Raw genomic sequence first — 15,395 nt, forward strand, 5'->3', positions numbered from 1 at the left:
GCCAGCCCTTGGGTAGCTTGGCTGGCTGTTTTGGAGAGCACTTGCTTTGCCTGAGACCTGCAGCTTAACCCTTCCTTCCCCAAGGCCAGGGCAGGCTGGTGATATGAGAGAGATGAAGTTTGGGATGATTCCTGAGGATCCCATCCTGATGTGCTCAGTGTCTTTGACAGTCTCCCCATGCTTAAAGTGAACTCTCTTGAGCTGAATTCAGCAGCATTCATTTCTGGCTCCTACGATCTTGGGCCAGCCAGCCAACACCCTCCCTCCCAAAATCCTTGTGGAGGTAAAGTGCCACTCCTGTGTTGCAGCTGCAGCAGCCCAGCAGCTGATGGTTTGCTATCTACAGACACAGGGTCTTTAATCCACTGGCTGTAGCTGTACTTGCAGGACACACCAGACCACAACTCCCAAGACTCACTTGGTCCCACTGACCCCAGCCAAGATGCAGGTTCTTTTCCTTTTTTTCCCCCCTCCCTTCCTGAGCTATCTTAACGTAGAAGGACTGGCTTCAGCAGATGTCCTGGAGAGACACCTCAGCCCTTCATCACATACAGCAGCACAGGGCTGCAAAGCAGGAAAGGTGGATGAGAACAGGATGCAAGCCTCCCACTGCTTCTACCTCTCCTCCCAGCCATAGCTCAGAGAGGGGTGTTGTTAAGGGGAAGGGCTCAGGCTGTGCTTTGACTGTGGACAATCAGTCAGGTAAAGCTTTTGGACTTCTCACTAGTGACCTGAAGTTACTGTCCTGTGCTCCCATCCTGTGTTCCCAAACTGTCTGAGCTCAGAGAGTAGGGGAGGCTGCTGATGGGTCTGAGCACTCCCCAACCCACTAACACTCAGGGGCTGCTCTGCAGAGAGCCCATCACTCACACTTTCAGGCCTGCCAAGCCAAAGGCACAGTAATTGCAAGCCAGATACCCCTCCACTTCCGAAACAATGTGCTCCAGCAGGGACCAGGCACAGGGGTTCCATTTCCGCCTGCCTCTGCCTGTTACGGAGCAGAGAAGTGACAGAGAGCAGCCCCGGAGCAGAAAGGGCTGCGAGGAGAGACAGCAACCAGTGCTCTGATAAGGCAGGTCCCTGCTGAACACCTCCTTGCCTCCCAGACAACCCATCCCAGGCACTCTCTGAAGGATACCTGTGCTCTCTGCAGGTTGTGTCCCATCATGTATTATTTACCTGTTCCAGCTCATCCCACTCTCCCCATGGGGTCATACCCCAGCCTCATGCAGAGGAAGAAGCTCAGCCCAGGGATAGCAGTGCTGAGCGTGGGGAGCAGACCTGGGACATCAGATGAGCAAAGAGTGGAGACAAAACCAGAACTATCTCCATACCCATGCACCACCAAGGGCAAGACTTTCCCCCAGCTGACCATGGGTGAAAGTCAAAAAGCTGCCTCTTTTTCAAGGAGATTTCATTCCATGTGGAGAGCTGTGGGTGATCTCCATCTCTCCTTGGGCTGGTGCCTTTCCTGATGGCCTTGCCGAGGTATCTGCACTTTAAGAGGAGAGGCAAGACACCAAGTTCATTCACAGGATCCAGGTTCAATATTCCACTCACAGCATCAGTAGTGGACACACAAAGAGTCACATCAGCAGCCCTTGGGCTTTTAAAGCCAGAGGTAGTGGAGCTTTCAGCAAACACAGATGAGGGAAAAAAATAAATATCAAGTTAAAGTCTTCTATAGGCTCCACCAAGCACCAGTGCTGGCAGAAGCTGAAGGGTGTTACCCAGCATCAATTCCAGCATGAATCCTCTGCTGTCAGCACCAAATAAAGAGCTTCCCCACATATAACTCTGCCAGCACTTCAGCCAAGCTGGAGAACAGAGGCTGCCTGTGTGGCATTATCTGTCTGGAAAGCCCTCCTTAAGATAGGAGGCTGCTCGCTCTGCTGGAAGGAGCAACAGGTGTCCTGGAGCTCCTGGCTTAGCCTCTGCGTATTGTCTGGCTTAACTGGGACAGAGCCTTTCCACCTCCCATAGTCTGTGTAGGGGAGGGACTCAGTAGAGCACAAGCAAAACATCTATCCAGGGAAGTGCCACTCTTTGAGGCCACTTTCCCAAGCCAGTGCATGCAACAGTTATACAAATCCCATCTCCATGGGAAACCAGCACCATTTCTCACCCCTCCTCCAGCTGCTGTGCTGGTCTCTGCAAGAGTGAACACTGGGGTTTGCCAGAACCTTTTCCAAAAGAAAGGGTGCTGCCAGAATGTAAGACCACGGAGATGAGGCAAAAAAGCCACATCCCTGGGGGAAGTGTCAATATTCAAGTGTCCAAGGACAGACGACGTCAGGGACAGAGAGAAAGCGATGCCTGGCTCCTGCTACATGATGAACATGGGATGCTGCCACCTCTTTCACTCCTTATCTGCAGTACCTCCAGAGGTAGCTGGACAAGCTACTTCACACCCAGCTCAGCTGAGCCACCTCCCCAGGGACCACCTGCTTTTCACCAGCCCTTGGGTAGATCTATGGCTTGAAGGGACAGCCATACGGCCCAGTGGGCTGCAGCACCAGCCACCAATTTGTGTCCCACATGCTTTGCAGCACTTCACCTTTCACAGCCACGCTGTCCCCAGGAGACTCAGTTGCCCTCTCCACCTGCTTTTAAAGGCAGCCCCAGAAGCAGCTAGGGTAGAGGAGGGCAGGGCTGCCCAGGAGGAACTGAATTGGGAAGGAATAAGTGTGATAAGGTTTTGGGGGACAGGGACTAAAAGAAAGGCTTTAGCCTGCCCTTGCAAGCATGATGTGATGCCAGGGCAGAGATCTGTCAGATTTGCCCTGGGTGGCTGGACAGTTGCAAGGATGGAAGCAGGCAGGCAGTGATTCACACTTACCCCTGTCCATGTAATAATCCCCATTTCTCCACGGTCTAGCTTACAACTCCATGCCCTGGCTGGGTCCCAGCTTGCAAACCTGGCTCTGTATGCCCCTGCAACCAGCTCAGCCAGCCTTCCCCTGCAGCTAGCACCCTGCCGCTTGCTGTGACTGATAAAGGGAACCTGGTGCTTTCATTAATCTCTTTGCTTCCTGTTTTAAGCTTAATAATAAATTGCATGTCACATTATGGGTCTGTTTATTAAAACCCATTGGCGTGGGTTCTGCTTTGCAGCAGCATTTGAATTATTGAAAACAACACCCTATGGAGACCTATTTGCTACAAATGCAGGAGGATTTATTTCCATTTTGTTTATCAGATGCTGTAAGTGCTGGGTGGAGGAAGGGAAGCAGTCTTGCTCTTTTCATTTTCTCCCTGAGCCAGCACAGCATGGTGAAGAGGTGCCATGCAGAGGACACAGGGGAAAATGCCACCCCTTCAAAGGATTGGGACAGGCTGGGGACAGAAGTCCCAGGTGTAGCTGGCCACTCTGCCCTGCACATCTCCCTGGCTCTGGCTGATTTTCCACTCCTGGTGCTCTGTGCCTCAGTTTACCCATCAGCAGAATAAAGTTACAGCACTGAAAGTTTCCATCCAGATTTGACCAACATTCAGGTCAGGCAGGCCAAGACCCTTGCCTGAAGCCTTTGATCTCCTATGGGAGATACCCATGGCATAAAGGGACCAGCAGAATGGCCATGAGAGTTTTGACCCTTTTGCAGTCCTAGTTTAAAGTACAGGCCCAGGGACAGTGGTTGAACACCTCCAAGCTCTGTCCCAACCAAGCTCTGTGTGTGCTGTACACACCCAAAGGCAGTGCTGAGAGCATGCTCTGGCTCCTGTGATCATCCCTAAGGACAGTTTAACACCCATATCTCCTGGGGTGGTATCGCCCCTCTTAGCAAGGCAGAGCCGCTGCCAGGGGCAGGGGGAGACCCTGGAGCAGGCAGGGCCGGGTTTGAGAGCCGGGGTGCTCCAGGGGTGCCCAAACCCCCAAGCTCTGGTGCTTTTGCCCGGCACGGTGACCGTGCTCCGCACGGCCTGCGGCTTGGCCAGGAGGTGGCGCTGTTTAGCGGCTAATCAGGCTGGTGGCCCAAATCCGGACTCCCACGGAGGCACAGTTGTGCCTCTTGCCCGGGTCGGGGAGGGATCTCGGCACTCCCGAGGGCAGAGAAGAATAGGAACAACTGCTTTCGCTGCTGGATCGTATTTACCTTGCCGAGGCCCACCAGCAGCCTGCAGCGGGGGCCAGATGTGACAGAACCAAAAGTTTGGGGCAGAAAACAGCTGCTTCGGAGGCTGGGGGACTGTTCTATCTGAATTTCCCTCCTGACACCCAGAGTGGCAAGTACGCAAGTGCCTGAAACACCTGATGGCGCAGGACAGTGCCAGCCCCGTGCATGCTCCCCTACGGACTGGGGTCTGGTGGAGTTTCAACTAGACAGTTTGGGCTCATCAGCATATGTCTTCAGTATCATTGGGCTGCCAACAGGACAAGCCCCCTTTACTTTGTCCCCAGCTTTGCTGTGGCCCCCGGTGCCCAAGGAGGCAGGGAGGTGCCAGAGCCAGTTTGTGCCCAGGGCTAGTGGACACCTTAGTACTTCCCTGTCCAGCTGACCCCATCCCTGACCTCTGAATTGAGCTGCTGCTCTGCGTGTGGGCAGCTGACCCAGCAGGGGCCACTCAGCCCCTTTCAGTCCCACCACACCAGGAAACCAACCGCCCCAAAACGTGGCCTGCAAAGGGATTTAGTGCTGCATGCTACTGGGGCACACTGTCCCCACACTGACACTAGGTTCGGCCAAGTCCTCAGGAGCCTCCAGGTGTCTGGAGCTGAGGAGAGTGTCTGCAGTGCCTGGGGGACCCCCTCCTTAAGGCAGGGGCTATGAGAAGCCTCTGACCAGCCAGTGGCAGAGCTGACCAAACATTTTTAGAGCCAACAAATAACCTCAATTAAGTTCTGTGGCAGTGACCGATTCCAACTGCACAGTGATATTGGCTGCTTTAATTTTTAAGTGGCTGGAAATGTCAAGACAAGGAGCTGGGGTGGGGGAACACCAGCCCCCTCCATGCCCCTGGGGCCAGCCTCTTGGGGGAGGACAGAGCCTAAATACTGGCTGAGCAGCCAGCCTTCAACTCTGCCAGCCCTCTCCTGCACTGGGATCTGAGGAGACAGAGACAGTCCCATTTTCTTTCGCCTAAGCTCCCTGTTCTCTCAGCCACCAGGTCTCTGCTGCCCTCCCTACAGGGCAGGAGTAGGAGCTGCCAGCGTCCCCTGCCAGGTACCCATGGAGTGCCACAGGGATCAGGTTACAGAGCTGAAGAGGTGCAAAACCTGAGACCAAAACGTAGATGCCCACCTGTGCCTAGGCAGGGCACTGCCCTGCAGAGCACACGGAGAGCCAGGGACAGGTATGTGACCAACTGACCACCTCCAGCCAGGCCAGCCCAACAAAGCACTCACACCCATCACGACCTGGATTTGTGCCAACGTGGGCAAGGCAGGCAGGGGGAGCCTGGCCCTGGGGAGGGTTGGCATGGCAGCCCTGGCTGGGGTCCAGCCTCGGGCGCCGGCAGGGAGCCCAGCGAGCAGCTCTCACCTGTTGAAGCTCCAGGATGCTCTCAGGTTTCCCCACAACAGCCTCAGCCTGAGCATGGCCCAGTTCCACCAGCTGATTTGTGTGCAAACCAAGGAGGAGATCAGGAAGGATGAAAACACCCTGGCTTTTCCAAAAGTAGATTTTGCACCAGAAGAAAAAAAAAAAAAAAAAAAAGAAAAAGAAAAGAAAAGAAAAAGAAAAAGAAAAAAAAGCAGCAGCAAGAGCCAAAGGCAGGTTTCTGTTCCTGGCCCCTCCTCAATGCCCTCTGACTTTGATGTAGCTGCCCCAGGAGGATGCTATTACATCCTTAGTTGGAAGAAGATACTGAGACATACACAGCCACTGCCTTTCCCCAGCCAAGGAGTTTGCTGCCAGAGATGACAGGCAGCCCAGCAGGCAGGCAAGAAGGCAGGGCAGCAGCACTGCCAGCTGTGCCCTGTCAGGCTGCGGTGCAGGGGCCAGGGCTGGCTCGGCCTCACCGTCTGCACGAATTTTGCTCTGCTGCCAACTCCAGACAAATCCCTTTTCTTTGCTTGTTCAGGTTTCAATGCTGTAATTGCATCATCTGGGCCAGCTCTGGAGAGAAAGAGGAAGAAGAGGAAAAAACAAGGGCAGGAGAGCAGCGCGGCATCCAAGCCACCAGCCTCGTTGCATTCTGCCAACTCCTTCCTCTCAGGATCTGGCTTCCCGGCACAACTCCAGGACTCCCTGGAGCTAGGACCAAGTAACCAAAAGTGGTTTGGTCCATGGGGAGGATTTTTATCCCATAAATCTTGTAAACACTGCTACTCTGTAGGAATCAAAATTCCCCCTCAGGTGTGAACTCAGCCCCACAATACCCATGTGAATGGGTCCTGCCATCCCTTTCCTGATACAGAGCAGCACAGCACAGCTCTGGGTTTCCTTCTTATGCTCCCCCAAAAGGGACAGTTTGCTCTAAGGCGCCAGCTCTGGAAAGCAAGTGTTGGGTATTTCAGAGAAATGGAACATTTCCACTGGAAATGTCCTTCCCCAACTGAACACAGAGCTGTTCTGAGCTGTTCTGCCCCCTTCATGCTGGCAGGGCTGTGGTCACTTGGGTGCAGATCATGGTGTCAAAGAGACATGAGACCACGAAGACGGGCAGAGGTGGGATGGGATCCAGATTGATGCTGTGCAATGACCCTGCTTGATGCATCCCTATGGTACAGGGGATGGTCTGCTGGAGATCTCCATCCCCATACAGGGTGAGAGGGGGAGGACCCATGCCAGGACCAGCTGTGAGCTTTGGGATGGGCCAGAGGGCTCCTCAATGCAAACAACAGACAAGGTAGCATCCATGGTGTTCTCACCCTTCTTCACTCCTAGAATAATTCTTAGGGATGCAGGACAATTGACTGGTCTGTGTTTATTTTAACTAAGATTAACTGAAATGGCAAAGTAAAGAGCTGTGTGGAAGGGAAAGCACAAAGTCCATTTTAAAAAGGCCAAAATGTTTCTGACCATGTGGGCAGCTGGGCCAGAGAAAAGAGCACTAACACCCACAAGGGTCTGGTTTCTTCAAATCACTACTTTTATGGTGAAAAACAAAATGAAAGAGAGGGATGTTTTGGCAGCTGGTTCCCTAGGGCCTGTGAAGAAAGCTGGCTGTCCCTGTGCTTGAGGGGATGTAGATTGGCCCCAAAAGAGATGCACCAGGTGTCACAGCCAGGACCCAGCCCTACTCTGCCTTCCCCATAATGCTTAGCACAGGGCAGTGATGAACCCACCCTGGCCTCCCACTCCCAGAGGGGCTGCCTCCACTTCCAGCACCAAGTCCTTGTCAGACACAGCATGTCTGTTCCCACAGTGTCCCACCTGCCACCATGTTTCCACCCTGCTCCAGGCAGAGCTGCCCCCAGTCCCAAACCTGTGGCACGAACTAGCCAGTGTCCCCTTCCCAAGCATCCCATCAACAGGATATTTTACTCTGTCCCCCACCCCCCAAAAAAGAGGCTGCTGTTTCAGGACTGTTCAGAGAAGTTTTGGGCTGAGGGGTGCTTGTTCCAGAAATGTCCCTGACTCTCAGGAAAAGACACCATGGGCAAGGTGATCTCTGCAGCTGGACATCCCATCTCTGGGCTCAGTAATAGTCCTCCTCACTCTCCCCGTAGTCCTCAGGTGTCGTCCGGAGCTTCGGTAGGGAAAAGTCTGTCAGGTTAAGCTGATCTGAAATGGCAGCATGGGGACAATGTGACACTGCTCCTGACGGTGCTTGTCCCCTTCCCCACCAGGACCAAAGCCAAACCATGCGCAGCAGCTTGCTGGGGCATCCCCAGAACAACCCTACGCTCCAGCAGCTCCCACCATGCCAGTGCACCCTACCCAAACATTTCTTCCTTTGTCCTCATGAAATCATGGAGACAAGGAGTGGTGCTGTGGTGGGTTGAATCCTGCCCCCCCCCCCCAACATTTTAAAGACATAGCCTAAAACTACCACAGGTGCTCACCTGGTGTGAAGACAGTCAGGCTGGCTAAGGCCATCACCTCCCCAACCCTGTTCCTGGCAAAGCAGCGGTAGGTGCCTTCATCCGTCACTCGCACACCCTGGATCTGGAGCCAGCCTGTCACTTCATACTTCTGGGGGCCACCTCTGAACTGCAAGGGTGAGGGAGGGAAGCATGTTTCAGTTAGTGCTGGAGCCAGAAAAACGCCACGTGGAGCTGGGATGGGTGGGAAGAGGGACACAAGCCTAGGGAAACGCTTTTCCACCAACTAAGTACCACTCTGAAAGCAGTCATTGACCCCCTGGATGCAGGTTTCCCCTTTTCCCACTACCAAAAGAAGGTGAGTGGAATGGGCAGGTGGCCATCCATACCCAGGATGGCTCAGAGGAGCCCCAAGTTCTGTGTTTGAGCAGGCAGTGAGGTCCCAGGATTGCTCTGGCATCAGCCATTCTATTTTCTGTTTGTCCCAAGCAAGAAATAGCCCTTTCCTGACCCAGCTGGGCTGCAGCTGTGTTTGCAGGCTGCTATTACAGTGCTGTGGCTGGGAGGGGAGAACAGCTGCATCTCCCTCAGTCAAGCAGAGTATCCCTACTTGGGGTGAAGCTCCCTGACCAGACCATTTGACAGGCTATGGGGTGGAGGGAAGGGCAGGAAAATGGAACTGGACTGGCACATCACCTCACAACACTGCTGGGTCCCACCTGCTCCCTGGTATTCTCCCATTCATTACATCAGTTTCCTCCCTGTCACTGCCTGGCTGCAGTGCATGGCTCCTGTGCCTCTGCCCACACCCTTTAATAGATGGTTATGCTCAGCTGAGGACTATATTTGGGGCTGACCACAGGCAGGATGTTGACCCTTGGGGCTGCAGCCCTGGAAGGGGCGCTCTGCTCACAGCAAGAGGCAGAAAAGAGCAAGAGATTCCCTGAGTCTGCTGTTGGGACCAGAGGATGACCCAGATTGGAAGGTGCTCTGGGAGGTTCTCTGCTCCAGCTTTGCCTGTGGGGCTGCAAGTGAAGCCATCATGCAGAGCAAACTAAAGGCAGGGACATGAGATACTCCCTGCTGCAGGCCTCTGCAGGTCCTAAAAAATATTCATAAGTGCAAAAACTGATAGAGAAAGTTGCAGAAGAGAACTATGCCAATGGCTCCTACCACTGAGACACCAGCCCTGCATCAGCCAGTCCTCATGGGGTGCAGGCTCCAGTCTCCATTTCTAATCCCCTGGCAGCCAAGCTTGGCCAATCCCAGAGGATGATCACCATCAGGCCTGGCTGCTCAAGAGGTCTAGGAAGGGCTGGGTCACCTCAGAGCCATGTCCAATGCTGTTCACCTGGACAGAGATGTGGGGGTCATCTCCTGGCAGCAGCATCTCCATGCCATCCTTCCTCCATTCGATGGATGCCATGGGGTACGCGAAGACCTCGCAGCCAAAGATGACATCCTGCCCGGTGATGTTCCACGTGTCATAGGGAGGAGAGGTGATCTGGGGCTCTGGGCAGAGACAACAGGAGATCAGGTTGGGTTTAGAAGGTGTCCCACCCTTGGCAGGTCTCATGGGCCCCCCTGGGCTCATCCCCTCCATGGTGGCTTCATTTTGCTCATGTAGAGATACTGGGACCCTTCTCATGCCCCTTTCCTCTCCCACCCATGGCAGACCCTCACTTTGCTCCAGGACACAGTCCCTCCTCACATCTGAGACTGGGAACTCCCCCCCCAGCCACCGTGGGTGGCCCATGGGGGTTTGCCATCCGTCCTGGTCTCACTTTTCCTGCCTGCACAGTGATGCTCAGGGGCACACAGCAGAAATGATTCAATAAGAGCAATGCTACAAAGCAAAGCTCTCCTGTGCAATCAGAACTTCCTCCTGCTGTGGGGGAAATGCTGAGGACTAGTGGAAGGTGGGTGATCTTCCAGGTGAAATAGGCCTCTCTCTGGCACAGCCTGGTGCCAGACATTAAGGGATCCAGCAGGTTCCTAGCTGCTGTATGGAGCCAGTATCTCCAGGTCCTGCTCCTCTTCCCTGGAAGGAAGGAGTGAGGACTACCTATCCATACCTGCTCCAGGATCTGACCCTTAGTATGAGCCAAAGGTGGAAAGAAAGCCTTTACCTCCAAACATACCTGAGAGAAAAACTCACAGACTTGATTATCCACAAAAAATAAATTCAACCTTGATGCCCCTTGGGAGGTGGTGACAGCATTGGGTGACCTGTGCTGGACTGGGCAGGCTGTAGAATGGCCTCCCCACCACTGCCTACCCTGTGGGCTGAGTTTTAAACAGGAGAAGGAAATGGTGCAGCCAAATCAAACCAACCCAGGTTTCCATTTGCAGAAGGCAGCCACATTTCTCAGCAGCCAGCACAAACCCAGCGCTGCTGCCAAGAATTTGCTAACAATTCCCTGGAACTTCCCCATCTGCTGGATTTGCTGCTGTCCGTAAACCTCACTCCCACTTGGCAAAGCTGCTCTCCAGGAGCTGGATGCACATGGGCTGCCTTGGAGCAGCAGAGTGGAGAGACACCATGCAGAGCAGCCCCCTACACAAACATGTCCCTGTGGACACTGTGGTGACAGGTGAAACAGTCAAGCCAGGCCCATTTGCTTGTCCCCTCCCAAGAGATAGGACCCTCCTTCCTGCTGCCTGCACAGCTACTCCTGGGCCACTACCTGACTCGCAGGGACCCTCATGGGCCACAGTTAGGTTGGCATCAGGGTGGGCATGGGCAGCTTCCAGGAATCTGCAGATCTGGGCATAGGTTTTGCCATCGGAGCCACAGAGTGCCAGATGGGAGAGGCAGGCGCACTGGGGCTCAGGCACCTCTCCATGCTGCAGGTCCCCAGCATCCAGACGGCACTCCAGGTGCTCCCCACATTTGCCATAGAAGTGGTTGGTGTTGTCCAGGTCACAGATCTGTCCCTCCAGGTTGGCACACTCCCAGCAGCAGTCGCAGGCATCCCGAACCATGCCAGCCAGGCACCCCCGTGGCACTGGGCACTCCTCTGGCTGGCACTCAGCACAGCCCTCCCCTTCCTCCAGCAGCCGCTGCCAGCCCCGCTGGAGGTAGTCAGAGGTGCTGGGAAAAGCTTGGCTCATCTGGAGTGAAGCCCAGTGCAAAGAGAGCAAGGAAAGCACGAGGCAAGAGGAGCTCAGGTTCTTGGCTTCAGACATCCTTGTGGCAGCTCTGTTGAGGTTCCACCATCACTTGGGCAGAGATCTCCAGCACTTCTCTGGCCTCCCTGGCTAAATTCAAGGAGCCATCCTGGCCTGCAAGAAGAAAGGTTGTGTGTTAACTGTGCAGGGAGCATCTCTCACCCCTCTAGCACCTCCTGGCTTGCCCTAAGTGGCAGCACTGCATGATATGCAAGGGAGGATCCACCCCAGCCTCGCTCACCACCAGCCACACAGGTGTGTTCTTCCCACCCTGGGGCTCCCCAGCTGCCTCCTACCCTGAGATGCTGAGATCCTCTGGTGGGACTTGGCTGCTGACCCCAGGCCCACCAGGTTTCATTATTCTTTCCTGGCATCCCTTCAGGCTCCAACCCTACTATATAGCCTGGGGAACCATAGGGTTGGCATGGTGCTCTATGTGGTGATGGCTCAGATGGTTTGTACCCTGCTCATCTCACAAAACTGCCCTCAAGCCAGACTCCCCTCTCTTTTCCCCATCACTTTGCAAGAGTCACAAGCCCTTTTTTCCTCCCTCAATATCCAGACGAACGCAGTGGAGCAGATGATCCTGCAGACAAGAGGCCCTTTCCACACTGGAGGCAGCCAACTGAGAGAAGTCGAATCTAGGATGCTGCCAGTCGTGCTTGGCTTTTGTCTTCCTCTGCTCTATGTTCCATAACCCCTCCTTTTAGGCACTACTTGCTTGTACAGAGCAAGAAACACCCCCCACAACCCCCACACCCCAAAGAAAGCTTTGTGACCCCCTCAGTTGTCACACAATCAGGTAAGGCTGAGCATGGAGGAACTCAGCACACAAGTGGGCGGTTGGAGGGCTGGCAGCAGGCCCAGTACAATCAGCCTGTATTGACACAGTGAGGTCCCTGTCCCAAATCCCAAACCTTCATTAATCCCTAAATCCAGGTAAGCAGAGAGGCTATTCTGCCTCAGGCTTCCCATCTCTGCTAGGGGAACATGTGGGGCTTGAAGGGGTGATAATGAACTGAAGCACTTTTTGAACACCTTCTGGCCCCCAGATATACCCTGGCTGTTTTAGCCTGAGATGGAGTGAAATTACAATCCCCTACCTCAGGGCCACCCAGCAGGAGTGGGACTGGGGAGGGGAAGCCAGGCAGACGGGTTGCCTCCCTCCCCTCCTGCTGGAAATAGCTCCGAGGTGCAGGCTACGCGCCCCCAGCTGCACCCCGCAGCCTAGAGATGCAGTGATGGGGATAGCTAGGACGGTGGTCACACACAAACGCACCCCCTGGATGACAAACTGCGAAGCTTTCGCCCGTTTACCAGAGACCACGGAGCCCCACCGGGGTCGAAAGGGCCAGGATGTCCCGGTGCCGGAGCCCACCTCAGCCCTCTCTAGCTCGAGATGTTCCCCCAAGGCTCCAGCCCGGATGGGTGTGGGGGGACAGGGATGGGGGCTGTTCCTTCAAAGTTCGTTTCTGGCTCCCCAAGCCCGGGAAGCAGGCGCTGGCGGTCCTGGCTGAGTCCTCGGAAGGGTCTCCCGGGTGTCACCCCTCCGCAAGCCATCACTTACCGGAGGCGACGGTGCCGGGGAGCGGTGGTTTCGGGGTCCGCGAGTGTGCGGGCGGGTCCGCGGTGGCCGTGGCAGCTGCTGGCCCCCGGCTGCTCCAGCACCCGCCGTGATGTCAGCGAAACGTGAGTCCCCCCGCCCCTCCCGGCCCTTGGCCCATCCCTGGAACGGGACCCGCACCCCTTCCCTGCCGGGGTACCTTCATCCACTGCACCCCGGCTCCGGGACTCTGCTGCTCGGGACCCCCTCCCCGGCACCTCCCCGCTGCCCCTGGCACTGTAGTTACCCCATGTCGTGTGTCGGGACGTGGACTGATGCTCAGATGCATCCGTGGGGCAGGAGGGGTCCGGGATGCGAGGCAGAAGTCAGTGCTGGGTATGGCTGGGGAAGGGAGCAAAAGCACTTCACAACCTACGACTTGGGTGGGAAGCACAGGCTGAAACACTAAGCTGATGTAATTAAACGGGGGATCACCCCTGAGGGATGCCTGTGCTTATCCCATCCCCTGAGCCAGGTAGAAAGGGGACATTGGGGTGCAAATAATGGTACTATGATGACTGGAGCTAAGCCTTTGGGAGCTGTGGTGATGCTGCTCCATGTCATGGCAGTGCAAAACCCACGAGCATGGGGCTGAGCCTTCAGAATCCCTGAGCAAGCTGCCGCTGTGCTCCCTGCCTCAGTTTCCCTGATTCCTAGGAGCATGGCACCTTGCTGCACGAGCACGGCACCTTGCTGCACAAACACGTCATGCATGTGCATCTTGCTCCTGCCACTGTGCCAGGGGATCCCACAGCCTGCCTCCATCCTGTAGGCAAGGAAATTGTGGGTTTTGTTTCCCCAGCAAAGCTCAGAACCTCTCAGAGGATCTGGTTTCCTCCACTGCACTGCAAAAATCCAGTTTTGCTTTCCAACACCCTCCTGTAAATTTGTTCTGGGCTCCAGCACTTTCTCTCGTTCATGCTGTGAATCCAGCCATAGCTAACCACAGAAAATACACCAGGCTTCAGCCTCTCTAAATCTGCTTTTGCCAGCCAAAGCCCTGCTCTAGACCCCTGCTGCAGAGGGGTGTTTCCTGCTGGCTCTGCCTTCAGTCTCACATCCCTCTCCCCTTCTGTGGCCCCCAGCCCCTTGGCTCAGGGCTGCCTCCCTCCCTAGCTCTCCTCACTCAGCCCATCGAGCATGGTCCCAGCATGCTGCAGGTTTTCAGGCCCCACATTTGTGAGCCTCTGAGTAGCAGAGAATGCAGCTTCCTTAGGAGCAGGGGAAAAGTCAGGAGGGGCTGAGATTGTCCTACATGCAATCCCAGAGCAAGTTCAGAGCTCAAGCAGAGAGGGGACAGGCCAGGCACTGAGCCTCCCAGGCTGTCCCTGCCATGTCCTGCCTCCTTGCCTGTGTGCTTGGGCATCCCTGAGCCAAGCACCTGTCCCTGCCCCACATGGAAGGTAAAGCAGTGGGGTGAGCCTGGCCTCAGATACCAACTTCAGCCCACACAGCTCCTGGCTGGCACAGAAATTAGAACCAACACTTAAATCTCAGGTACCACTGAAAAGTGGGCCCCATGATGGTACCTGGTGATTGCCCTTGGCAGGGAGGCAAGGCGGGACAGGCCTCGATGCTGCGGTCCTTCACTATACACAAGGACCCCACACTCATTCCTCCCATGTGCCATGGCACAGGTGTCTGTTGTGTCCCTGTTCATGGGGTTACCATGACCTCTAGGCAGCTGGATTAAGCATTACTGCAGCATCTATGTCTGATGATGTGGGCAGAGGCCAGATCTCTGGCTGAACATCCCCTGGTCAGAGGTGAAATCCAAGCCCAGTTCTGATCTTAGAAAGCTCCAGCTGAGGGTGCAACACAAGCTGGTGCTTGGAAGCCATGAGCAACTTAGCTCAGCACAGCTCAGCTCAGATCAACAGGATGGAGCTCAAATCTGGCAGGTAATTAAACCTCCTGCATAATGAGACTATTGAATGTGCTAATAAACCATAGCAGCTATGAATGAGAGGTGGAAGATCTAACCTGTGCTTAACAAGGAAATAGGCTCAATCACACACTAATTCAATCAGCACAGCCCCTGACTGCACCCAGGACTTGCAGCTCTGGCTGCTGGGAGCAGATCTGAAGGGAAAAGTGTTGCCTATTTATTTATTTCTCTCTGGGGTAATTTATTAGTACTGTAGCACCAGAGGAAGCTTAAGCAAAACCAAACAAAACAAACAAGGCCCCCTGTGCAATTAACCTTCTCAGTGGCTAGACTGTAATGCAAGCTGGGGTAAATTACATTCTGGGCTCCCTGTCTGCACTGAGCAGTTATCCCTTCATTCTTCTCACTTGCTCTGAGTCCAGTGAAGCTCCTGAAACTGGACTTTGAAGGTGCAGTGAGCTTCAAGCACCAAAGCCCTCTCCTTCCTTCCTTCATGGAAGGCTGTTCCCTGTCACCATGTGTCCCCTTGTAACAGTCCCTTTGAAGCCACGAGTTTGTGGATGCTCCCAGTGGACTTACAGCCATGGCATGCTTCTAAAGCTCTGTTATTGAGATGTGCCCCTGATGGCAGAGCTGTCATGGCCAGTCAGGAGTGTCCTATTGCTCCTGGTCCCACTGACCCCTCCCAGACCCAGGCTGATCTCCCAGACCACCTCATAGAGGTCTGTGGCTTACAGCAGACAAGGACAAGGGAAAAAACTAAGCTGGAAAAAAAGCCCTGGGCCAGGTGCCTCAATGCAGAAGTC

General features: G+C 54.8%; 1 protein-coding gene across 1 annotated transcript; it reads right to left on the reverse strand.

Moving 5' to 3' along the window:
- Window positions 1-6,860: 6,860 nt before the first annotated feature.
- Window positions 6,861-12,741, reverse strand: KAZALD1 (Kazal type serine peptidase inhibitor domain 1). Its single transcript, XM_068169718.1, has 5 exons — window positions 12,666-12,741; window positions 10,615-11,212; window positions 9,279-9,439; window positions 7,949-8,096; window positions 6,861-7,667 (listed from the first exon to the last, which is right to left on the reverse strand). The coding sequence occupies exons 2-5, from the start codon at window positions 11,114-11,116 to the stop codon at window positions 7,582-7,584; spliced, it is 897 nt and encodes a 298-aa protein (XP_068025819.1). The 5' UTR covers window positions 11,117-11,212; window positions 12,666-12,741; the 3' UTR covers window positions 6,861-7,581.
- Window positions 12,742-15,395: the final 2,654 nt, after the last annotated feature.

The sequence above is a fragment of the Melanerpes formicivorus genome, unplaced genomic scaffold (genome assembly GCF_026170545.1).
Source record: "Melanerpes formicivorus ecotype bairdi unplaced genomic scaffold, bMelFor1.0.p_v2 SCAF_219, whole genome shotgun sequence".
Taxonomy (NCBI): Eukaryota; Metazoa; Chordata; class Aves; order Piciformes; family Picidae; genus Melanerpes; species Melanerpes formicivorus.

Coding starts and splice junctions, on each gene's coding strand:
- KAZALD1 (XM_068169718.1), bottom strand. CDS start 11,116: ATGTCTGAAGCCAAGAACCTGAGCTCCTCTTGCCTCGTGCTTTCCTTG. Junction 8,097..9,278: donor ACCCCCACATCTCTGTCCAG/GTGAACAGCATT, acceptor TCACCCTTGCAG/TTCAGAGGTGGCCCCCAGAA. Junction 7,668..7,948: donor CCTGACTGTCTTCACACCAG/GTGAGCACCTGT, acceptor CTGCCATTTCAG/ATCAGCTTAACCTGACAGAC.